The following is a 27,509-nucleotide window of genomic DNA, read 5'->3' on the forward strand; positions in this document are numbered from 1 at the left end:
ACCCCCACCACCCTCAGCCTCAACCCCCAGGGCCGCCATCAGGGGGTGACAACCATAACGGTTGTCACGGGCCCGGCGGCCCTGGGGGGCCTGGCCGCCCGGGCCCCACGTGTAGCGCATGCTGATGGGGCCCATCGGGTGGCCCACTCACTTAGGGCCACCCCATGGGCCCTGTATCTTCAGGGGCCCGGTCAGCGCTGCGGCCGTGCAATAGCGTGACCGGGCCCCTTTAAAAAAAATCCCAACCGCAAAGTACTGCTGGGAGGAAGTGGCCGTCACTTCCTCCCAGCTCCCTCCCCTCCCCTCAGCACCGCGCGGGAGGCAAGAAAGACAGGCCGCAGCCCGCAGGAGCCACGCCGACTCCCATCAGCCACAGCCTTCCACCTGCAAAGGTAAGACAAATTAGCTGTATTTGTGTATGTATGTCTGTGTGTATGTTAGAATGTCTGTATGTATGTTAGAATGTCTGTGTGTATGTTAGAATGTCTGTGTGTATGTTAGAATGTCTGTATGTATGTTAGAATGTCTGTGTGTATGTTAGAATGTCTGTATGTATGTTAGAATGTCTGTGTGTATGTTAGAATGTCTGTATGTATGTTAGAATGTCTGTGTGTATGTTAGAATGTCTGTATGTATGTTAGAATGTCTGTATGTATGTTAGAATGTCTGTGTGTATGTTAGAATGTCTGTGTGTATGTTAGAATGTCTGTGTGTATGTCAGTATGTCTGTGTGTATGTCAGAATGTCTGTGTGTATGTCAGTATGTCTGTGTGTGTTAGAATGTCTGTATGTATGTTAGAATGTCTGTATGTATGTTAGAATGTCTGTGTGTATGTTAGAATGTCTGTGTGTATGTCAGTATGTCTGTGTGTATGTCAGAATGTCTGTGTGTATGTCAGAATGTCTGTGTGTATGTCAGTATGTCTGTGTGTGTTAGAATGTCTGTATGTATGTTAGAATGTCTGTATGTATGTTAGAATGTCTGTATGTATGTTAGAATGTCTGTGTGTATGTTAGAATGTCTGTATGTATGTTAGAATGTCTGTATGTATGTTAGAATGTCTGTGTGTATGTCAGTATGTCTGTGTGTATGTCAGAATGTCTGTGTGTATGTCAGAATGTCTGTGTGTATGTCAGTATGTCTGTGTGTGTTAGAATGTCTGTATGTATGTTAGAATGTCTGTATGTATGTTAGAATGTCTGTGTGTATGTTAGAATGTCTGTATGTATGTTAGAATGTCTGTATGTATGTTAGAATGTATGTGTGTATGTTAGAATGTCTGTATGTATGTTAGAATGTCTGTGTGTATGTTAGAATGTCTGTGTGTATGTTAGAATGTCTGTATGTATGTTAGAATGTCTGTACGTATGTCAGAATGTCTGTGTGTATGTCAGAATGTCTGTGTGTATGTCAGAATGTCTGTGTGTATGTCAGAATGTCTGTGTGTATGTCAGAATGTCTGTATGTATGTCAGTAAGTCTGTGTATGTCAGAATGTCTATGTGTATGTCAGTATGTCTGTACGTATGTCAGTATGTATGTAAGAATGTCTGTATGTCTGTGTGTATGTCAGAATGTATGTGTGTATGTTAGTATGTATGTATGTATGTCAGAATGTCTGTGTGTATGTCAGAATGTCTGTGACTGTCTGTGTGTGTATGTCAGTATGTCAGTATGTCTATATGTATGTATGCCAGTATGAATTAATGTATGTCTGTGTGTGTGTATGTATGTGATGTCGGTGTATGTGTGTGTAAGTCCTCATGCATGTGTGTCTGTATGTATGTATGTTAGTATGTGTCTATCTGTCACCAGTGGCGTACACATGACCCATGGGGCCCCGGTGCGAAAATTGATCCATGGCCCCCCCCCCCCAACCCCCCGCGCTTACTCTGGCGGACCGGGGCCGCAACACATTGCGGCGGGCACCTGGTCGCAGGGTGTGCAGGGCTGCGAACCCTGCGACCGCGGTATGTACGCCAGTGCATACAGATGCACACACTTAAAGGACCACTACAGACACCCAGATCACATCAGCTCAATGAAGTGGTCTGGGTGTCAGGTCCCTCTGGTTTTAACCCTGCAGCTGAAAACATAGCAGTTTCAGAGAAACTGCTATGTTTCACTGAGGGTTAATCCAGCCTCTAGTGGCTGTCTCACTGACAGCCGCTAGAGGCGCTTCCGCGATTCTAAGACACTGAACGTCCATAGAAAAGCATTGAGTAATGCTTTCCTATGGGCAGTTTGAATGCGTGCGCGGCTCTTGCCGCGCATGCGCATTCGGAGCTGAGAGGCGGAGGGTTCCCCTGCGCCAAGGGAGTCCAAGCTGGAGAAAGGTAAGTGCTGAAGACACACACACACTCTCACGAACAGACGCATACACACTAGCTAACAGACACACACATTTACTGACAGAGACACACTCAGCGACAGACATACATACACACTCACTTACAAAACATACACTCTCACTGACAAACACACACTCACTAACAGACATCAAACAGACTCACTAACACACACACAAACACACTCAGTAACAGACACACACAGTAACACAATCACTGACACTCACTAGCAGACACACACTCACTCACTGACACTAGCAGACACACACACTCTAACACACACACAAACACACACAGTAACAGACACACACAGTAACACACTCACTGACACTCACTAGCAGACACAAACACTAACACACACACTCACACTAACACACACACTCACACACACTAACACTCACACACACACACACTAACACTCACACACACACACACACTAACACTCACACACACTTACACACACTCACACTCACACACTAACACTCACACTAACACACACTAACACTTACACACTCACACTAACACTAACACACACTAACACTCACACACACACACACACTAACGTTTTTTTGTATTTAATCCCCCCAGCCTCCTTACCTTTTGGAGTGCTGAGGGGATTCCCTGGGGTCCAGTGGTGCTGCTGGGCTCCTGGGGGTCCGGTCACCCGGCGGGCAGTCAGGCTGGCGGGCGCGCGAGGGAGCACTCTCCCCTGAGTGCTTCCTCTTCAGCTCCCTCGCGCGCCGCGTACTGATACCGGCGCCGGAAGATGACGTCATCTTCCGGCGCCGGCATCCCTACGCGGTGCGCGAGGGAGCTGAAGAGGAAGCACTCAGGGGAGAGTGCTCCCTCGCGCGCCCGCAGGACCGGCCAGCCGGGTGGCAGCAGGGCCAGCCTCGGGGGGGCCCGGAGGTGGCCGGCTATAGGGCCCCCCAGGAGAAGAGGCTGGCCCAGTGGCTACATACCGGGTCGCAGGGGCGGCCGGGCCCCCTGGTGGGCCGGGCCCGGTCGCAGCCGCGACCCCTGCGACCCTGGTATGTACGCCACTGTCTGTCACTATGTATGCCTGTGTGTCTGTATATGTGTGTATGTCTCAGTATGTGTGTGTCAGTACGTATGCCTATATGCGTGTATTTCTGTTTCAGTATGTGTGTCTGTTAGTATGTATTTTTGTGTGTGTGTGTGTCTGTGTCCTTTTGTATCAGTGTGTGTTTTTGTGTCTGTGTGTATTCCTGTGGGCGGGATTTGGAGGCGGACCCTGTGGGCGGGATTGGAGGCAGGCCCCAGGGGGCCCAGACCCTGAGCTGAGTTAGGGGCCCCAAAATTTCTGGTGGCGGCCCTGTCAACCCCCACCACCATCACCCCTCCCCACCCTCACCATCACCCCCCACCACCCTCAGCCCCACCACCCTCAGCCTCACCCCCACCATCACCCCCCACCACTCTCACCATCACCCCCCCACCACCCTCAGCCTCACCATCACCCCCCACGACCCTCAGCCTCACCCTCACCATCACCCCCCACGACCCTCAGCCTCACCCCCCACCACCACCACCCCCCACCACCCTCAGCCTCACCCCCTACCACCATCACCCCTCCCCACCCTCACCATCACCACCCCCACCATCACCCCCACCACCATCACCCCCCACCACCCTCAGCTTCACCCCCCACCACCCTCAGCTTCACCCCCCACCACCCTCAGCCTCACCCCCACCACCCTCAGCTTCACCCCCCACCACCCTCAGCCTCACCCCCACCACCATAACCCCCCACCACCCTCAGCCTCACACCCCCACCATCACCCCTCCCCACCCTCACCATCACCCCCACCACTCTCACCATCACCCCCCACCACCCTCAGCCTCACCCCCCCCACCACCACCACCCCTCCACCACCCTCACCATCACCCCTCCCCACCCTCAGCCTCACCCCCCACCACCATCACCCCCCACCACCCTCAGCCTCACCGCCCACCACCCTCAGCCTCACCCCCCCACCATCACCCCTCCTCACCATCACCCCCACCACTCTCACCATCACCCCCACCACTCTCACCATCACCCCCACCACCCTCAGCCTCACCCCCCACCACCATCACCCCTCCCCACCCTCACCATCACCCCCCACCACTCTCAGCCTCACCCCCCACCACCATCACCCCCCACCACCGTCAGCTTCACCCCACCACCGTCAGCTTCACCCCACCACCCTCAGCTTCACCCCACCACCCTCAGCTTCACCCCCACCACCCTCAGCCTCACCCCCACCACCCTCAGCTTCACCCCCCACCACCCTCAGCCCCACCACCCCACCACCACCCTCATCATAACCACCACCCCCACCACCCTCAGCATCACTCCCCCCACCACCCTCAGCATCACCCCCCTCACCACCCTCAGCCTCACCCCCCACCACCCTCAGCATAACCCTCCGTCACCACCCTCAGCCTCACCCCACTCACCATCACCCCTCCTTCTCACATCACCCCCCTCTCACTCTCACATTACCCCCTCTCACTCTCACATTACCCCCTCACTCTCACATTAGCCCCCCACTCTCACATTACCCCCCCTCACTCTCACATTACCCCCCCTCAGCCTCACCCCCCACCACCATCACCCCCCACCACCCTCAGCCTCACCCCCTACCACCATCACCCCTCCCCACCCCCACATCATCACCCCCCACCACCCTCAGCTTCACCCCCACCACCCTCAGCTTCACCCCCACCACCCTCAGCCTCACCCCCACCACCCTCAGCTTCACCCCCACCACCCTCAGCCTCACCCCCCACCACCCTCAGCATCACTCCCCCCACCACCCTCACCATCACCCCTCCTTCTCACATCACCCCCTCTCACTCTCACATTACCCCCTCTCACTCTCACATTACCCCCTCACTCTCACATTAGCCACCTTACTCTCACATTACCCCCTCACTCTCACATTACCCCCTCACTCTCACATTACCCCCTCACTCTCACATTACCCCCTCACTCTCACATTAGCCCCCCTACTCTCACATTAGCCCCCCTACTCTCACATTAGCCCCCCTACTCTCACATTACCCCCCTCACTCTCACATTACCCCCCCTCACTCTCACATTACCCCCCCTCACTCTCACATTACCCCCCCACTCTCACATTACCCCCCCCACTCTCACATTACCCCCCCACTCTCACATTACCCCCCCCCACTCTCACATTACCCCCCCACTCTCACATTACGCCCCCTCACTCTCACATTACCCTCACTCTCACATTACCCCCTCTCACTCTCACATCACCCCCTCACTCTTACATTACCCCCTCACTCTTACATTACCCCCCTCACTCTCACATTACCATCACCCCCCGCTCCCTGTCACATTACCATCACCCCCCGCTCCCTCTCACCATCAACCCCCCACTCCCTCTCACCATCACTCCCCGCTCCCTCTCACCATCACTCCCCGCTCCCTCTCACCATCACTCCCCGCTCCCTCTCACCATCACTCCCCGCTCCCTCTCACCATCACTCCCCGCTCCCTCTCACCATCACTCCCCGCTCCCTCTCACCATCAACCCCCCACTCCCTCTCACCATCACTCCCCGCTCCCTCTCACCATCACTCCCCGCTCCCTCTCACCATCACTCCCCGCTCCCTCTCACCATCACACCCCCCGCTCCCTCTCACCATCACACCCCCCGCTCCCTCTCACCATCACACCCCCCGCTCCCTCTCACCATCACACCCCCCCGCTCCCTCTCACCATCACCCCCCGCTCCCTCTCACCATCACCCCCACACCATCACCCCCCTTTCACCATCACCCGCCTCTCACATCACCCCCCTTTCACCATCACCCGCCTCTCACCATCACCCCCCCCCCCCATACACACAACACGCTTCAAGCAGCTACCCCATACACACAACACACTTCAAGCAGCTACCCCATACACATAGGGTCTCAGACAAAAACGCAAACATGCTCACAGAGACATACATTCACACACACAAGGATACTCTCTGTCAGATACACTCTCAGGCACATACACAGGTAGACAGTGCATCAATGTGTATATGTGACACTTTTTTGTTAGTGGGGCCTCATGTTTGCGTTTCGCCTAAGGCCTCATAAAGTCTAGAGCCGCCCCTGTCTGTGTGTGTCTGCATGTGTATCTGTTTGCATGTGTGGGGAGGAGAGGGGGGAACGTATAGGAGGGCGGCAGTAGTGGGGAAGGGTGGAGGGGGGGTAGATGTACGGGGGGGTGGGACGCAGTGCAATTTTCGCACCGTGGCCCCCCTGGTTTCTAGTTACGCCTCTGGTAGCACATGTATTTACACATATACACTGGTGACTTGTTTTATATTTATTGATGTTTTGGGGGTCCAGTTTATATAATACGTGTCCATTTGTGTGCGAGCAATTTAACAAGCATAATAAAAATGCATCACCGTGCATTGTTATCTCAAGCTACTTATTAGGCTTGAACTATGAAGTGTTGTAGCATATAACAGTGGGTTCTGAACAAGAATCATAATAATTTATACAGTAATTTAATCTAGAACACCGACCAAGGTGGATGGGTTAGCCTTTTTGTTACCGAGCTGGATCCACACTTCGCATTGCTCCATCAATATCCATTTCCAATTCTCCAATCATGCCTTTGGTTTTGCTTGCACGGTGCACTTTACTGCATAACTTAAAAAATCTAGATGGCAGAAAAGTCAGGGGCAAGATTAACACCATAAGCACCTCTCAAATATACCAAGAACGCTGTCAGCTGTCTACCTCATAATTGTTAAAGTGATAATTATGCACAAATTAATATACAGCAAGTAAGGAGTTGTGTTGATTTAAAATGTCGATATAGCTTCCAGTAGTTGGATTTTTGTTTGACCCTTTTCTGCTTTAATGTTCCATATGTTATAGTGGGTATTTTAATTCACAGCTGTATTTTTTACTATCTATGAGAATTCTAGCATTGCGTGTTATTTTTCATTTATTATTTGTTTGTTTTTTTCTTCCATAGAATTTCTACATGGCACGGAAGGGAAGCAGTGACATGAAAGAGATGAATGAGAAAATTAAAATATCTCTACTGGAGGTAAGAATGATCCAGATGTATGCTGTAGGGAATCGCACTAAATAAAAAAGAAATGTGCATTGTTACCGCCTACAACAATGTGTCCGCCAAGAGTGATGTCTAAATGTACTGCATTTGAAAAAATATTGACAAACACAAATTAAATACTTTAAGGGAAGAACACGGTATATTCTGGAAAGAGTAGACAACAGATGATCCACTGCCCTAAGCAAAAGGTAGCCTTCTGGAGGACCATATCAAGACTTTATCATGCAATTTATTATTTCACTATATTTTACACATCTTGTATATTATTTTAATTGTTTGCAACCTCTATTAGCCATAGTGTGGATATGCTGGGCATATTGCCAATTTTATCACCTTTATGTCAGAACAAATACAATAAGCTGTACATACAAATACAATAAGCTGTAGTTGTTGTGGTGACAATAGTGTCCCTTTAAGGATACCAAATTAGGGAGCTATCTAATAAATACATACAGATGTTTATACATATACAAATACACACACAATCACAGGTTCACACACACACATATAATCACAGACCTAAGCACACATTCAATTACAGACCAATACACACACACACACACATATATACATACACACAGATGTATACACAATCACAGACACATACACATAATCACAGACATACAGATAATCACATACATACACAAACACAATCACAGACCCACACACACATACAATCACAGACATACACAGACACAATCACAGACCCACACACAAATACAATCACAGACCCACATACACAAACACAATCACAGACCCACACAAATGCAATCACAGGCATTCATATACACACATTTGGTAATTAAGAGGTCCACTCAGCCTCCCTATATTGCTCTGGGAAACTGGAGTGGATCCTCTCCCTGGTGGCCAGTGGTTGCTGCTGTGATGGGATCACTGTGCTCTTTTTGCACAGGTTCCTCATGCCCAGTAGTGATGCCAATGCAGGGTGGCGTCATATCCCAGATGCCGGCTCACTGCAGGGTTCATGAGGAAGTTGTGCAGAAAAAGGACAGTAAGTAATGGGCTCCGTCCCGGCGGCTCGGACGGCAACTGGGCCGCACTAAAAGTTGTTCAGGGCTGCATTCAGCCCATGAGCCATGGGTTGCACATGCCTGTTCTAGAATCAGTAAAGTATTCCCACTTTGAACAGGGGGTGGGAAAAGAGACGATAGGCATTTTTGCCCACTGGTGGTTTTAAATGTATTAATTAATTTGTATCTCTTTTTTATTGCTCTAAATTAATATGTAGATTATGCCATGTTTTAAAACTTTGCTATTTAACAGTAAATGACTTACTTAAGTAGTATGTGGCATCTACGATATCCAAGTCTCAATAAACTCCCCTTAACCTTCACCCCTTAGCTGTGCTTAAATGCTACATGATTCACTGCATGCCAGAGTCTTCCGCAAACAATTATATAAAATTATCCCTAAAGGTCACCTGCTAAATGGAATAATACAGCGCCATTCCCATGGTGCATGTACATATACTGTACATGTAATTAATTGCACTTGTATCCATTTATCTGCATTGCTTCTACATTGTTTCACCATTTTGCTACTGCTCTTGTGTCTCCTGAATTTAGTGCTTAATATTTTTTAATTATTTATATGCTGAGTTGAAGTGACTTCTCAGGTACCAGTCCCTCCAGCAGCATGGGTTTCCATAATAAATGGTTATGATTATAGATTCTTTGTATTTTATTTGAGATGGATTGCTGACCAAATGATGAATTGGTGTTACTTACACCATATATGCTCCCGTACCATATATCCTTGAGTAGGTCACCTACAGTTTTCATAACCTATCCTACTGGTCTACAAAAATACAAAAATCAATTTCTTTCTCATTGTGTTTGCAGTTTATTTTCTACTACAACCTTAGACCCCATGCTACATCACGTGGGACAGTACAACATGAGGGGGTGGTGGGGTTATAGTACTTGTGGTAGGATAGTGTAGTTGAAGTATAGCCACACAATTAATTTAGACCATTCCTACAAAAAGGTGGAGGGGCTTATACATATGAATGTGGCATTCACTAAGGTCATGCACCAGCAGTGTTGGAAGACCTGAGATCAAACTTTCCATGTTAACCATCACCATATTTTAGATATGAAAGTCTTTTCTAAGACTAACACAAGATATAGTTTTCTCAAACCTGATCACATTTTCTAAACTACCATTTAAATGGTAGATTGATTCCATGACTTTGCACACATCTACCACCCAAAGAACAGGAAATAGACTTTAAATATGATATACGAGTTACAATAAATATTCTTTTGTAGCAAATTAGAAAATAAACTTCATTTTATGGTTGATTTTCTTTATTTAACATATCAAGTCAATTGTAAAACGATTTTCCACAGAGGTAAATTCCGTGAGTTCTTCTACAATAAACATTAATCTTAAATTACATTGTTCTTTTATAATGGGAAACGGTTCGGCTTCGCTCATGCCACCTTGTTCTCGGATGTTCATTACAGTAAAACAATCCCTCGTTATCTGTGTCTTCAATAAATGTACAACTTTGGATCATAATGACAATGCCTCAAAGCTTTAATTACTGAAAACAAACTTCATCCTTTGAAAAGCTTCACATATGCCTTGTTTCCTAAATTAGGTTTGTTGACCTCTCTGTTCTCGTTCCAAGTCTTCTGATTTTCATTTACTTCAAGACTCTGAATGTACCAAAATTGGTCTAAACTAAGCCCCGTATAATAGCAGGACCTCTTCCTTTTGTGTTTAAAGCCTGCTTTGTGCAAGTTGTGCCTCCTTTAAATCATTTCTCAAAGTTTATTATGTGTTGTGCTTTTTTTTTTTCAAACTACCTGTTTTATTGTAATTAAGCACAGAAAACGCTGTCTTTGGTCGGATTAACTCTTTCTACAAAAAAAAAAGAAACGAAAATAGAGCAAACTTACTGCCATTCCTGCACAGAGAAGTTGTCTCTGCAGCCTAATCATCGCCCACTGAGAGGGAGGGATGTCCTGGAGAATGGCCTGAGGGGTGGACATTTGTTGCACAAAGGGGGGTGCGTGCTGATATTGGTTGTCCGTCGCCAGTATGGTGTGCACGCTGGCATCAGGTGTCAAATATGCACAGAAATGATGCCCCAATGATGCTCCTGGAGCTGGAGTTATACCTCCAGCAGTGTAGGGGTTAAACTCTGTACGTGCAGGGTTTCACAGCAAAATGTTTCACATACAGGCTTCAGGTACCATGACCACTTCAAATCACTCTTTAGTCCTTGCTGTTGCTCGTGACTGCTATTGGATGATGTAAAATAAATCAATATACACATCCGAAGTGTCAAAACCTATACCATGAATGAGGCAAAAAACATAGGATTGAAAGTTTCACTGAACCTACAATGTAAATATTCCACTTTCTTAATTGTGTTAAAGTATTTAGGACCGGGACATACTTAGGAGTTATTTAAGATGCTGCTATAGAAGTAACATTATTCACAGCCAGACCTTACCATTGCATTGTCAGTGTCAACGAGTGTTAGGATACACACTCTAAAGACTAGAGGATCCTAGAAGAACGTATACCACCACTCTAGTAATGCGATGCCGATATATTTGCCATTATAATGATGCTGTACTTTTTAATACGTTCAACAATTTTTTGTTGCTATTTTCAAAGTAACATTTTTAAAGTGATTAATTGAACCGACTAAGTCATATTTATATAGTACATACGTTTATATGAGAGTAGAGGCTGTGTTAGACTACAACATTATTCAAGGCCGAATGATCTTCCATAGTGCTAATTAAAATGCCTATCATTAATTTATCATTGATTTCCTTTAGTTTAGCTGAATTACATCATGTACACCTCAAAGGGTTTATGATTTCAAGAATGTAAGGGTTAGAAAGACCTGGATGAGGGACAAAGGTGAAGGTAGCTATGTATATAGTGGAAGGATAAACAGGAAGATGGGAACATACGACAAATTGTTAAATATAGCTTATACACAGTTACATTACTGAATGTAGTTAGAAGATAGGAAACATAGAGAGCATGTCAGTTATAGTTCTGTGTCATTTAGGAGTTAAATGACTTACCCTAGCCATACTTCCCCTGATTGAGACGCACACAGCCTTCCTACACACTTAATGAGAGATCTAATTTTGAAACTTCCGTTATCGCACAGTCTGTTTAATTTAGAATTTCTTATCTCCTGCTCTGTTGATAGCCTCCTGTATGTGTAATTAAAGTGTAACTTTTAATATAAATACACTGTGTTGTTAGATCTGTTTGAAAAGTAAACCACTTTTTCCATGCATGTTGTGTGGGTTACAGCCAGGGGAGATGTGGCTAGAGCTGCATGGACAGAAACAAAAGTTATTTTACTCCTAAATGGCAGAGAATTAAGCAGTGAGACTGCAGGAGTGTAAGCTATACTTCAAAACTGTTTAATAAAGCTTAAGTTTCTATGGTGCTTAGAGTGTCGCTTTAAATTAAATTAACATCCAGCGTCAGTTAGGCAACCAAAAGTCGGTTAGCCACCAGGAAGTGCCTCTAGTGGCTGTCTGATTGACAGCCACTAGAGGCAGCCTTAGTCCTGCAATGTAATCACTGTAGTGTCTCAAAAACTGCAATCATTTACATTGCCGGACTAAGAGGGAAAGGGACACTGCACCCACAGCACTTAAATGAAGAAGTGGTCTGGGTGCCTATAATGTCCCTTTAAATTCGTGGCTCACTTTGAATTCTCACTTTAGTGAATAACCCTTTAGAATTCCTAGTTTAGTGAATACTGCGATTACTGAATGGCTAAAACTATACTCCTTGTATAACAGGATTTCAATATTAGTCTAACGTCAACTTTTATTGAATACGGCTATTAATTGTCTGGCTATGCAGTCAGACATTACACTGTGTATGTGGGTGTGTAAGAAAGACTGAATGTATGTAAATATCTTATCTTATATACAATTTTCACTTTGGGGAGGCAGATTTACAAAATGTCATCAGAATTAAACTATTATAACCTCATGCGAGTTTAAAGGGACACTCCAGGCACCCAGACCACTTCTGCCCACTTTTTATAAACTGCAATAATTACCTTGCAGGGTTAACTCCTTCTCTAGTGGCTGTCTACTAGAGAGCCACTAGAGGGCACTTCCGTGTCTATAGCACAGGTCTGTGCTAGAGCGTCGCTGGATGTCCTCATGCTGTGTGAGGACCTCCAGCGTAGCTCAATTCCCCATAGGAAAGCATTGAAAAGCATTTTCAATGCTTTCCTATGGAGAGCTCTAATGCGCATTAGGTCTCCCCGGCCGGCGGACGGGATCAGTCTCGCCCACCGGCTGACGTAAGGAAGGGGAGGAGCAGCGGCGACCCGAAACCACCGCCGAGGGACATCGGCGGGGGTCTCAGGAAGTCACTGAAGGGGTTTTCACCCCTTCAGCAACCGGGGATGGGAGGTGGGAGGGAGTGGGAACCTGCAGTGCCATAGAAAATAGATTGTTTTCCTGGCACTGGAGTGTCCCTTTAAGGATATTGCAGTAATGCATAAAATGCCTTACTACTTTTAGTACTGAAGAACACAATATTTTTTAACTATTAAAGGGACACTCTAAGCCAACTGGTAATATCCCATTCTCTTTTTTTTTTTATTGACAATGCATTAATATGCATAGAAATAACCGTTCAAAAATACCAAAAGATACAAAAAAAAAAGATACTCACTCATAAAGTTTCTTCTTTTTATGCAAATCCCTAAACATTACATCATTAGCCTATTAGCCTTCAGATTTGCCTACTCCAGGTAAGTAGCTTGAAGACAGTGAGGAACCTTTTATTCTGGTGTACAGCATGTTCCACATGTTTAACCAAGCACTGATGGTAAAGTGGTAAAGTGTAGCGAGAGGGGCTGATTGTCACATTTCAAAGACTTCTGTGAACACCTTCAGTTCTGCTTAAAGCATAGGAGTTTCTGGGACTTGTAGTTCAGTTAAGATCTTTATATTCATGAACATTCTCGACTGAACTACAACAACCAGAAAACTGCCAGTGCTTCTGAATAAATGTTATTGATCACTGCAGGTTAGTAGGAAGGGACAGAAAAGGAACTGTATACAGGTAAAGGAACAAGCAAAAGGGTATATTTTAGGATAAAGGAGGCGGAACACTTATTTTGCAAAAAAAAAAGAAATATGCAAACTTGGGCATGCAAAAATACATCTGTTTTTCAGCCAGAAGGTATAAACCCATGAAGATTTTATTGGTGTCCCTTTAATTCTCGATAAAAGTGTCCATTTAAATGGGGAAACTATTTTTCTGAATTATTCTTTGAAATAATATATTATGTGTCCCTTTCTTGACATGCAGCAAAGTTTCTGTGGTTCGTCTGTCGTGGTGCCAGAGATTGAAGGGGCTCTTTATTTGAAAGAAGACGGCAAGAAGTCTTGGAAAAAGCGGTACTTTCTTCTGCGAGCTTCTGGGATTTATTATGTACCTAAAGGAAAAACTAAGGTCAGTGAGACAGAGGAAAACATTCAGTAATGAAACAATTCCTTAAGGTACAAAGAATGAACTCTCAGGGTGAGTTCCACTACCTGAGACTAGCTCGTCTTACTGGACCACTTGTGTAAATATTGGGAGTCAGGATTTTAAATAATTTTGAATGCTTCGGGTGTTTTGTTTGCAGACATAAGAATAGTAGGTCTATTTCAACTAAAACACTCTAAATGTATACCTTGTCATTCTACTGATAAATGGGAGCTTATTACCCAGACCTCCTTGTGGAATGGTGGCAAATTCCATAGGGTTTATAAAGGATTTTTTTTTTTTTAAATGACCCACACAATTGGTTGAATCATTGTGCTTTGCTGCAGTAACTGGTAATGCACATTTGGCGTTCATTCACAAACCTGGATTTTGTAGAGAATTGACAAGGAAATTACAAATTATAGGTTTAAACTATCAAACTCTAAAATTGCTGAGTTGGAGAATTTTTACATTGCGGCTTGCTTGGAATAATTGTAATTTTCTAACCATTTCTACAAAGAATCGAGATTGGTGACAAAACTTTATAGACACTAGCGATATTTTTGTTGTTGCTTTCGCATAAGGCATTTTTTTTTTAAAACAAATATACTGATTATTTCACCTTTTTTAGTATTTGTGGACAATAAAAGCATCTTCTGGGCCCTGGTATAGTGAATTCCAAATTATCAGTACACTTATTTTTTCAGTACACAAGTCACTGTAAAGTTAATCCAAAATGCAGCTTATTTGCTGGTGTAACATAGTCATGACTAAGTTTTTCTTATTAAAGCTGCTCTGTTACCATCTGGCGAATCAGTAGCTCCCCATTCATAAAAAAAAAAAAAAAAAACTACCCTTTTTCATGAATGGTGAGCTACTGATTGGATTCGAGTGTCAGCTGACCACTCTAGCCAATCAGTGGTGCTCCTGTCTGGCGGAACACCGTGCTTCCTGAAACTCTTTTTCAGAAGCTGGATGCCGCTGGGGGAACTGGAGACCCAGCACTAGAGGCAACATTTAGGGTAAAACCATTCGAGAATAGTTTAACCCCTTCAGGTAATAAAGTGCCCAAAGGGGCCTCCAGGCACTATAACAACTTAGTTTTGATGACGATGTTATGGTAACCTGAGTGTTCCATTAAGTTTGCACAAGGAAACACTGGTGGAACTACCATGGTCTCAACATTCCCTGAAGTTCCATCTGTCAAAAGGATGACCAGGCAAGGCTGGCGCATTATCTTGCAGAACCATTATTAAATATAAACCCAATATGACAATATTGCAAATAAGAAATACCACAGGAAGCACTTTAAGCACTCCCTTGGGGTTACTGTGGCAACATTCTCACTCATTCCCTGAGTGCCGTAGAAGAATAGTGTTTGTGTGTGCAGCATCCACCGGAGGTGCAGACTGCACGCTTCCCTGCTGGACCACCAGGGATGCAGTCAGCAGGGATCAAATGCCAGCAATATTCAAATTAGTCATTTTGGTGCTACAAAGGAGAGGAACAGGGCTGAAAGCTGAATGAAACAACTCAATAAAATACATGCTCCTACACTTTTATGTAGGAAAATGGAAGGAAGGGTCACATGGGTATGATGAGGTTTGCCCCACCTAATGAATGGTGGACAGTAACAATATTAAAAATCAGAAAAAAAAATAAAAATAAAAAAATCTGTCCACCCCCATTAGTTATTTTAACCCCTTAAGAAAACATGACATGTGTGACATGTCATGATTCCCTTTTATTCCAGAAGTTTGGTCCTTAAGGGGTTAAACTCCCCCACCAGATGCCCACGGGTGATGGGGAACAGATCTTGCACGGCAGGTGGGGGCGTTTGGAGGTGAAATACCTCCCTTATCGCATTATGTGCGTCCTATTGACCCCCACAGACTTTTAATTTTTTTTGTTTACCTATGGCAGCTGGCTAGCAAGCGCTGGCCTGATGCCACATAAACAACCCATGCGTCGCTGAGGGTGTTCAAATATTTGCCCACTTGCTTTTTGCACAATAGTAATAATTATAATAATGATAATTTGCTATTGTGCATTCTGATGGCTGTATTTCATTCCAAATTTAGTTAAACTGTTGCTTTGTGAACCTTCCTGTCCTTTGCATAGGATTCAGATACAAAAGCACCGATTCTAACCCGGACACCGAATGCATAAGGTAATTGCTTCAAATCCGGTCGGACTGACCTAATTTCAACCGGAATCGGCTTTAGTAAATCTGTAAATTGCCAATGCAGTTGGAATTCGGCCATTTTCACTGGTGTTTAGTGAATGACTCTGTTGGCCACTGTCACCTAAAATTCACTCTGAATCCCTGACAATTCACACATTTTGAATCATTCAGCAAGCTGCAAGGGGATTTCATAAGTGCAAGGACAAAAAGTAGATTTGTAGATATCTCCATGGTACTGCTAAATAAACCGGTATCAAAAGGAAATATTGACAGTTCTGTTTAAAGAGGCATTTAATGCACTGGAAACGGTCTACACACATACATACATATATAGCAGATTGGGTGGGGTCAGGTAAACGTTGTTGTAGCCAATCCGCAAATTAATAATTGCATTTTACTGTCTGCTGTGTCAGTATTTTTCCACATTTAGATTAGGCAGACATGCAAAATACATAATCAATAGGACGTGGACACATGATACATTGTATATGAGATGTATGTACATCACATGTTATATGATACCATTTTGCAGATGTGCCCCTTTATTATTTTAGTATGTTTAAAAAGGAAATGTTCTTTTGAAAAACAACATATAAAAAGGCAACAAAAATAATGTCTAAATGTCATATTATAATCAGCAGAAAATGAAGGTCTGAATAATGTATTGATTTATGAAGATGTAACCTTGTGCTGTTTCGAGTCATTATTTTCGTGGAGGGGAGGGTGCTTGTACACACAGATATTTTAAATGGTGAAAAACGATGCAGTGTAAAATAGCTGCATCATAACAGCTCCTAGGTACCCGTTATCTCAAGTTGCCATAGCAACCTTCCGAAGAACAAAAAGAAAGCCCTCGGAAAAAAAATTCTGGTACGGAAAAAAAAGGAGGAACGTTACAGTCAATCTAGCCTTTCCCTATAATTTTAAACAGAAAGAAATCTATTTTTTTTATTTTTTTACAACAAAACCTATTCACTTGTCTGTAGGGAAAGACAATTTTGACATACATTTAAAAAAAAAAAAATAGGAAAATCTGGTTTTCTTCAAATTGCTGTAATTTTACATAAAAAAAAAGAATCAGACAGCAGCAGCAGCAGCAGCATGAATTCCAATAAGCCCTGGCAGGTGGCTGCTTCTTTTTGGAATATTGCATTGGTGACAACATTCTAAGGTAAGTGACATATGATTGCATGATACATGCGGACAGACAATACAGCAAAACTACAGACAAAATGTTTATGGTTTGGTTTGTTCGTTGCTCTTTTTTTTAAGCTCTTTAAACACCGCCCAGTATGAAATAGGCTTTGTATGGGGATTGCTTTGCCTGCCCTGACCTCTTCCTAATTCAAATGAAAGCCACACACACACTAAAGGAATCAGGAAATTCCAAAATATATCTTTACTCCAACAATTAATGATTTTTTTTATTTGATTTTTTTTTTAAAAGCAAGAGGAAATGGGGCAGGGGGGAAAGGGGTGGGGGAGTGGGGGGGATAGGGGTGGTAGTGTTATGATACCCACTTTGTTGCCAGAACACATTACAGCAAAATACCAGTTCTTCTATTTTCACAACTGTGATAGATACTGTTGAACTGAATATCTTGCCAAAAGCATCTATTTGTTATCATGAGCATTTCTCCAGCTACTTTTAAAAGGCTGTTTTATTCTGTAATTACATACATGTGTGTTTTTGTTTCAGACCTCTCGCGATTTGGCTTGTTTTATTCAGTTTGGAAACGTGAATGTTTATTATGGTGTACAGCATAAAACAAAGTACAAAGCACCAACTGACCACTGCTTTGTCCTGAAGGTATATGAATTACATTACTTATATCCTGCAGATTTTAGTGTAATGATTATAGCTCTCTACGATATAGCATTTTTTTTAATATTTATATTCATATATGTGTTATTTTACACGTGTCAACATTGTATAGTTATCCATTATGGAATAATTGTTCCAGTATGATCTTTATCAAAAGTTGTGATAACCGTGGCACTGCAGATGTTTGTGAACTACATTACCCAAAATGCTCAGCTTCCCTTGCAGGGGAGCATGAAGTATATTCAGTTTGCAGACACCTGCAGTACAAAGAGGGATCACCACTAAAGTGTCGGTGATATTAAAACTACTGTTAAACCTGTGAATTAATAAAATGACTGGGGTCGTTAAAATGATCTTAAATTTTATGCATTTAAGTTTATTCCCAAATTGCTGCAAATGTATGCAAAATAGTCACGATGAAGTTCATTTGACAAATTTTATTTTTATTTTCCGTTGACCATGTTAGTGAAAAGGCAATTTTTGAAAATATTTTTATTTTTTTATAATGTATGTATTCTTTTCTATACACTTCTAGAATAGTGGTATATTTATTTAAATGGAAGTTTAATTTAAATGGCAGATTTATTAAAAGTTTGTGACTAAATGTGGACACTTTTTTTTATTACAAACAGGGTGCTGGCTTTAAAAACCCTGAGGACTGTTACTCTTATTAATCTCGGTAAAGTCTCACAGGAGTCTTGAAGGCAGATACCCCATAATATTCCAGTACTTCATACCGTTATCAGAGTAGTCTCAGAACGTCATACCTTCATCGTAGACATATCTCCCTCCCAGCCCTTCACGCCGTTACCCTTGGCATAACTCCTTCCCATTGCTTCATCCCTTCATAACAGGCCTTGACTTCCACCCCAGCAATCTTTCATTATAATTCATTCCCTCCTAGGACTCAGCTTTTCAACCCATCATTCTTCCTCATCATAGCCTCCACCTATCTCACACTTTTCTTTATCAGAAGCCTCCCTTCTAGCACTTAATCATAGGCCAAGCTTCTCTACAACACATTATCCCTTATCATAGGCCGCCACCCAGCAAATCATCCCTCTATCATAGTCCATCTGCACCAGCCCTCCATCCTTTTATCATAGCCCCACATTTGATCTTTTCACCTTCATCATAGGCACCCTTCCTCATAGATCCCTTCTTCATAGTCCTCCTCCTTACCTCCCAAATCTCCATCTCTTTTTGAAAGTTCTCTTCCTAAATCCACATGTTTTTCATTGATTGTTACCTCACCCTTCACCCTAGGCCATCCTCTGCCCATACCATTCCCTTCATGCGGGTCTCCACGGTCAGGACTCCTTCATTCCTTCCAAGTTGTTTTAAGGCAGGTAGGTACCTGAACTGTACCCATCAGCTTATAGGTAGATCCTCATGCTTCATCGTTGACTGAGCTACACGGTAAAGAGAGGGGTAAAATTAAAGTTGTGGGCCCTGAGCAGCTAAGTGTGTGGGCCTTTTCCTACCTTAAACTATGCTTCAAAAGGTAGCTTCAAATCCACCACATATAATAAAGAATTAATCAGATAACCCTGTGAGGAGCTTATTATACTGGTATAAATGAGAGATAAAGGACACTACTAGTTAGTCCCCATCATGTCCCTTGATCATACAGGCATTACCTTCAGACTCTCTGGCTACTTACTCGTTGTCAAACTGAACTATCTGGCCACTTACAGGCTTACAGGCTATCAAACCATTCTAAACAGGTACCACAAGCAGGTGTTACTCCCGTATGCATGAAATATACAAAATGCTAATGTTCTACTTTTCAGTTTCCTTGGCAACTGGTAATATGAAAACAGAGTGGGTAGTAATAGAAATGAGAGAAAGGTTTGGGTGTACAGAAAAGAACAGAAAAAAAGCAGCTAGAGAGTCATAATGACAGGTGCCTTCTACTCCCCTGCTAAATTATTTTAGTATTACTCCTCTGCTATATTATATTTAGTATTATATATACTAGATGAAAAAAATAACATATTTTTTATTTTAAAAACGGTTAAACTAAATAGCACATATAGGGAGTGAGTCGGACAGGTCTATATAGCTTGACTAAGAAGTCCTCTTGCAATGTTATTTAAGGTCAAGCAACAATATTAAGACATGTTGGGCGACAAGTGTTAATCATATCAATGTGTCGGGGTAACTCTGGTCTACTTAATTGACAGGTTGCTTTTGGCTAGAGAGTTGGGATGACACTCAGTTAGGACCTAAGTCTTCAGGTGTTTGACCTAGAGTGCAGGTCAAGGTGACTGGTGTTGGCTGGAGAGTTGGGATGACTTTCAGTTAGTTAGTCATCGAGTGACTGATCTCTTGACATTCTATAAACTGATAAAAGCTAGCTGTACATTCTAGAGGCAGAGGAGAAGGACAACGCTTTAGAATTTCTAATATTGATATTAAATGATAACAGATAATAAATAAGAGGCACTTTAGTGACAAGCAAACATTGATTTGCTCAGATGAATACTGGTAAAGTAATTGGGATTATGCATTTAGTTTTTAAAGGCTAACAAAATTTAGGAATGGAATTTTTTTGCACAATGGGACATGGAAAAACTGTGGAAAGGAGATATCTAATTGTGTTGAAATGGAATGACTTGGAAAGACAGCCCTGCTGATTGGCCAGGGTGGCTGGCCCCACACCATCTCCTTAGCTAAGATCATCAGAATTGATGATCTTAGTCAATCCAAAGCTTTCCTATGGGAAAGCATTTGACTGGCTGAGATAATCAATTCTGCTGATGCCAGCCATAGAGGCGAAGTGGGGACGGGGCCAGTGCCGCAGACCCACGCAGCACTGGAATAAAGGTAAATTTTTACCATTTTCACTTTAGGGTCAGGAATACACATTTGTATTCCTCACCCTATAGTGTTCCCATAAATTTGAAATACATTTTAAATTCACCCTTTAGAACACACACGTGGCACTGGCTATTCGAGAATCTGTCTTTGTGCTAGAAAGACAATTTGAAATGGACTGGAATTTTTTTTGAGGTTATGAAGAGAAGTTTATAACAATGAATTAAATCACCAAAAAATAGCCAGAAAACCACAAGCAAATAATGGTGGAGCTACACACATTTTACTCACTAGCCAAATTCTGAATTCCAAACCATGTCAGATGCTTACTAGCTGTGGTTAGTTATGAAATATTTCAATACATATACTACAGACCACTCAGAACAGGCCTGTATTTGGTCTGGATTACAGCTGGATCAAATACCATGGGATGGCTGAAATCCAGACTCGAATGCATCAAATCCAGGCCCTGATGATTGGTCTGGAATCTGGATCCAGCAGGCAGGTAGCTCAAAAACCCTTGGCAGTGTGAGGATTAATTATGTGCTGGCTGGCCAGCACTTGCTAGTCAGCCAACCACATTAAATTAAAAGTCTATGGAAACCCTCCCTATAAACCCATCTGCCATGCAGCAGGTGGGAGCATATCTCCTAAATATTTCAAACTAGCTACTGGGCATGGGGATTGGGCCTGTTAAGTAACATGAGGAAGTCCCCTCCAGTGCTCCCACCCATAGCCAGTGGGTCAGGGCTATAATAATATAAAGGAGGGGACCTAGTGAGATAATCAATTAGAACGCTCTTTCACATGTGTATGGGGCCTTTCTAGCAACAGGGCAACAACGGCACTGGCCAACTGAAACATAATTAACTTTGTGAATATTCTGAATACTATACTTTATAGAAGATACGGATGTGAAAGCACCAATTTTCTTCTGGACATCGAAAGCATTTGGGCGATTGCTGCAGATTCGCTGCATTTTTGGAGAATTGCCATTGTGGTTGGAATGTGCTAATTTTCACAAAATTTTGTCCATCCCGGCAAGATCCAGTCTTCAGTGAATAAGCCCAATGATGTTTCGCAGAAACATCTCCATGGTGATGCATGATAAGTTTATATGTATATAATTTATTTTTATTTATTTATAAAATATTTTACCAGGAAAGATACATTGAGATTTCTCTCGTTTTCAAGTATGTCCTGGGTCCACAAATCATTGCATTGTTACAGTTAGTGTACAATAAAATACAAAAACAATATTAATATACAATATATACAAAATTTAACATAGAACAGGTAGGAAATATATAATCAACCATGACATGTGCATTCTGTTTTGAGGTACCGTATTTTTCGCTCCATAAGACGCACCTCACCATAAGACGCACCTAGTTTTTAGAGGAAGAAACCCAGAAAAAAAATATTCTGAACAAACTGCCCCATAGTGTTTCTTACTATGGGACAGTTTGTTCAGAATATTTTTTTTCTCCCCTGTCCCATAGTGTCCCCCCCTCCCATAGTCTTCTTCTCTCTCCCATAGTCTTCATCCACCCCCTCCCCATAGTCTTCATCCCCCCCTCCCCATAGTCTTCATCCCCACCTCCCCATAATCTTCATCCCCCCTCCCCATGGTCTTCATCCCCCCTCCCCATAATCTTCATCCCCCCTCCCCATAGTCTTCATCCCCCCCCCTCCCCATAGTCTTCATCCCCCCCCTCCCCATAGTCTTCATGGTACTCGATCGGAGGTTGTAGGAAGTGGGAACAGCCGGGGAAAGCATTGCGTTCAGGTAGGGTGGGAGTTTCCCAGAAAAGCTCTTAAACACAAGGCTGGAAAGATGAAGGGTGCGTCTGGATTCCAGCGACAGCCAGTTTAGTTTAGAAGAGTGCTTGGTGCGACACAGTGAGGAGCAGTCATAATCATAAGATAATACATCCACTGAGCACCCAGATTTGTCAAAAGATCGTTTATTTTCAGACCAAGTTTCAATTCACAGGTCAAGTTTCGGCTCACAATGAGAAAGATTGAAAAATACTCACTGAGATCAAAAATGTTGCCCTTTTAAATTTCCCTTTAATGATCCGGATTTACGTTCTTATTGTGTGGAACAAAGAATTGTTTTCTATTAATTTATTTGCAGTCAAATAGTAACAGAAATCAAAGAGTGCATTCATGTGGCTTGGCAAACATTCTCAATTTCATAAATACATTTGCCCTTCAACAAATAAGTTCACTAAAAATTGCTGTTTAAAACGACAAAAATCATATTTGCTATGGCATGTGCAAAACTATTACACTACAATGTGAAAGGTACACTTTAAAAATCATAATAAATTATATTTTGGAACAAACTATGGTGTAAGGATATCCCTTGCTCTTGTTTCCTTGCACACACTATAATTTACAAAAAACATATGTAATGGGTAGCTATCTTTCTCTCTGCCCATATAAGTACTTGTACTATCGTAAGAGACTTCACAACAGAGGGTTCTGGAAGTTGTAGTACAGCTGTCCCTACATTATAGGGAATAAAATCAGCATTGTGCAGTAGTTTATGGATAAGGTTAGCACTAACACAGAATTTTATGAGAGAATCCTTGTTGGTAAAAATGACATTGTAGGAACTATAATCATTTCATTTAATTGAAGTGGTTATAGTGCCAGGAGTCCCCTGACACTGTCCAACCAATCAGCATTAAAGCATTTTCGATCGGTTTAACACTGAATGAGGGACCCTTGCTTCACCCAGGTGGTATGGGTAAGCATCAAGGGACTCCAGACACTATAAACTCTTCAATGAGTTGAAGCAGTTATGGTGCCTACAGTGTCCCTTTAAGTAATTTCTCTGTTCCAGACAGAACTCTCAACATAAGCTGCAAAATGTAATGGTTTACAAAAAAAAAGTGTTTTTTTTTTTTTTCATTATATTTATTGTATAATTTAATAAATTTGTAATATTTATATCAGTAATAAAAAATATTAAAACAAAAAAGAATGGAGTTTTATATCATCATTGCAAGACTGTTGGTTGGCTTTTCTTATTGCTGATTATATGTAGCATATAGATTTCATGATTATTTAAAGTGTATTTTATTATTGTCTGTTTTCACATTATTATTACAGCATCCACAAATTCAAAAGGAATCCCAATATATAAAATATCTGTGCTGTGATGATCCTTGGGCTCTTCAGCAGTGGGTTACTGGGATTAGAATAGCCAAGGTAAGATGTCTGAAACTTTTATATTGCCATGATTAAAGTGGCTCTGTCATGGGGCAAACCTATTTTTTCAATGTCGCCCCGAGTCCTTATTGTCATTGGCCCCCGCTCTATTTGTTTCTGTATTTTGCCTATTTTTTTTACCATTTTATTCTTCCTAGTTGGTGGCCCTGGATCTGGCTCCAAGTCGCCATGTTAAAGGACCACTTTAGTGCCAGGAAAACAAACTTGTTTTCCTGGCACTATAGTGCCCTGAGGGTGCCCCCACCCTCAGGGTCCCACTCCCGTGGCGCTGAAGGGGGAGGAAGGGGTGACGTCCCTGGCTTGAACGCGCATTCAGCCAGTCCATAGGAAAGCATTCTCAATGCTTTACTATGGACGCTGGCGTCTTCTGGGTGCCTATAGTGATCCTTTAACCCCTTAAGGACACATGACATGTGTGACATGTCATGATTCCCTTTTATTCCCGAAGTTTGGTCCTTAAGGGGTTAAGGGATCCTGGCAGTGGCGATTGCGTTCTGCCTCAATGTGCCCTGCGCATGCTCACTGCTTCTTTTCGTACTTAAAATGCAAGACCAGTGGGTCTCAGATAACTTCAGTCCAAGACTTAGTAATTTCTAAATTATCTTTCAGTGTTCCTGGAACTAATCATCTATCTTGACTCTCTGTCAATCACTGTTAAAGGGACACTATAGTTACCAAAACAACACTAGCTTAATGAAGTCTCATTAAATCATGTTTGTTCCTATGTATGCAGCCCTGGCCACACCTCCCCTGGCTGTGACTCACACAGCCTGCATGAGAAAAAAAAAGTTTCATTTTCAATCAGATGTTTTTTTTTTTATCTCTTGCTCTGTAAATTGAACTTTAATCACACACAGGAGACTCCTGCAAGGTCTAGCAAGCTATTAACAGAGCAGGAGATAAGAAATTCTAAGTATAAACATTAGATCTCTCTTTTTAGGAAGTATTTGGGAAGGCTGTGCAAGTCACATGCAGGTAGGTGTGACTAGGACTGCATGAACAAAGTGATTTTTTATTTTTAAATTGACAATCAGATTTTATTGAGATACAAAAGGTAAGTACAGGATAGCAGAATTGTAATGGCAATGCATAGTCAAACTAAGATTATATAACGGTATTGAGTGTCAGGAATAGGCATACATTGATAAACACAGCATTGCATGTAGTGATGACGTCGGTCTCATTTTCTGTATTATAGAGTGTGGTGGGACCATTGCTCGTCCGTTAATTGCCTTTATGTGATTGCCTGTATTTCCCCCATGTATTTGTGAATCTGTGTATGTTTTACCTGCTCCCCGTTCAAGAGACCTCATATGAACGGGTTTTGTTCGTCTCCTGAATGGGGACCACCCCAAGATCCCATTTAAAATGTTTATTTAGAATGTTTACACCTCGCTAACGAGGTGTGAAAACTGCAAACCACAAGGGAAGCCTCGGCACGTGCCTACCCAGGGGGGCGACCCGTTCATTAGACGAACGCCATCCAGGAGGAGCATTCGCGGATTGCTTCTCCCCCAGCTTCAGGTGGCAAGATATTGTGCCCATAGAGTATCCAGCACTCAGACATCCCCATTGGTGTATAGATGGCAGCCTGGCCTTGCTTCTGGCCGGACTCCGGTCAAGAAAAAAAACAGACTTTGCAGCCAGCTGCTGTGAGCTTCGGAGTGGTCAAAGGGGTGATTACTGCTCATAGGTCGTCAATTCCACACCAGAAATTCTGCATACTGCGTTGAATCGCACTTTAAAGGAAACTTTCCAGTCCTGGCTCATAAGATCTAGGGGCTGTAGGATTGCACCTCCGTGTGTGCTCAGGGCGTCGGGAGATCGGCTGCTTCTACACTTCAGGGACCTAAGATGGAGGCGCCCAAATGGCAGGATAGTAAAAAGGGATAATATAAGACAGACTGTTAACAACTGCTTCACTGCTATAGCTGTTATCCCAGTTACTGCAGCACAAACACACACATACTTTTAATATGAAATTATTTTAATAGGTATTCAATGTAAACATAAGTATAATACACTATATCAACCTGTTAAAGACTGATCCATAGTTTAACGTTTTGCTGAAAAGTTAGAACGTAGTGATAATGTTTACCAGGAAACCAAACCAATAATGTTTGTGCCATATATCGGACCTGTTTCTCTTTACTGCATCTACCTGACTGTATTGTATCCACTGTCTCCTTAATGAGAAGATAATGAATCTTAAACTTGATTTCAAATCTCATTTCTTTCTATTTTGTTTTATTTCATTGTTGTATTGTCCATTCTGGTTTAAAACCACGTACAAGCAAAGCTATAAGCCAGACTTTGTTATTTGTTTGCAATGAATACATTAGACCAGAGACACATTTCCAATTACTGTCTGTTGTTTTATATGTTTCCTTCTATCACAGTACGGAAAGGTATTGTATGACAACTATAAAACAGCCGTGCAAAGAGCAGGCTTAGCGTCCCACTGGTCAACGCTCTCCAATTCAACCGTAGCAACAGCAGCAGGTAAAATTAATGAAATAAAAAAGAAAAAACTAAGAAGCGAATTGTGGTTCGGCTTACAGTTATACACATTTATGTGTGTGTTTATTTAGCCTGTGAATCATGCTGAAGTACAAGGCTGCCATCAGGGAGTGACAACCATGACGGTTGCCTAACCGGGCCCCATGTGTCGTGGCGGAACTGCCGCCGGTGCAGGTGCACCGGGGCCTGCACAATGATAGGGCCCATCAGGTGGTCCATGCATTTAGGGCCACCCGACGGGCCTGGTTAGCGTTACAGACGTGTAATAGGGAGGGAGGAGAGACAGGCAGTGAAGAGGGAGAGCCATACCGACTCCCATCAGCCCTAGCCACTCTCCTGCACTGCAAAGGTAAGAAACAGGAGGGTGGCTGAAAAATTAACTACATGTATGTGTGTCAGTGTGTTTGTATATGTGTGTGTGTCTATATCTATGTGTGTGTGTCAGTATGTATGTGTATGTATGTATGTATGTGTCAGTATGTATATGTGTGTGTGTGTGTGTCAGTGTCTGTATACATCTCAGTATGTATGTGTTTGTATGTATATCAGCATATATGTGTGTCAGTACGTGTTTTAGTATGTATGTATGTATGATAATTTTTTTAAATCATTTATATAGCGCCAACAATTTCCATAGAGCTTTTATCACTATGCTTGTATGTGTCTGTACCTATGTCAGTATGTATGTATGTGTGTGTCTGTATGTCCTTATGCATGTGTGTCTGTCTGTATGTATCTTAATATATGTGTGTGTCAGTATGTATGTCTGTGTGTCAGTATGTGTGTCCCTGTTAGTATGTATGTGTGTTTGTCAGTATGTCTCTGTGTCCTTTTATATCAGTGTGTGTCTGTGTTTTTGGTGGGTGTGTATTTTGTGTCAATGTTTGAGTGCCTGTGTATCTCTGTGGGTATATATGTGTGAGTGTGTGTGTGTGTATGTGT

The 27,509-nt window shown here is 42.8% G+C and overlaps 1 protein-coding gene across 1 annotated transcript in view; it reads left to right on the plus strand.

Moving 5' to 3' along the window:
* APBB1IP (amyloid beta precursor protein binding family B member 1 interacting protein) overlaps window positions 1-27,509 on the plus strand; it is a 91,509-nt gene that overhangs the window by 58,929 nt on the left and 5,071 nt on the right. Inside the window, exons 8-12 of the mRNA XM_063452577.1 lie at window positions 7,366-7,440; window positions 13,816-13,959; window positions 17,859-17,969; window positions 23,928-24,026; window positions 26,447-26,549. Of these exons, the coding sequence (XP_063308647.1) occupies window positions 7,366-7,440; window positions 13,816-13,959; window positions 17,859-17,969; window positions 23,928-24,026; window positions 26,447-26,549 (532 nt within the window). The remainder of the gene's footprint in view (window positions 1-7,365; window positions 7,441-13,815; window positions 13,960-17,858; window positions 17,970-23,927; window positions 24,027-26,446; window positions 26,550-27,509) is intronic.

The sequence above is a fragment of the Pelobates fuscus genome, chromosome 4, assembly GCF_036172605.1.
Source record: "Pelobates fuscus isolate aPelFus1 chromosome 4, aPelFus1.pri, whole genome shotgun sequence".
Classification (NCBI taxonomy): domain Eukaryota; kingdom Metazoa; phylum Chordata; class Amphibia; order Anura; family Pelobatidae; genus Pelobates; species Pelobates fuscus.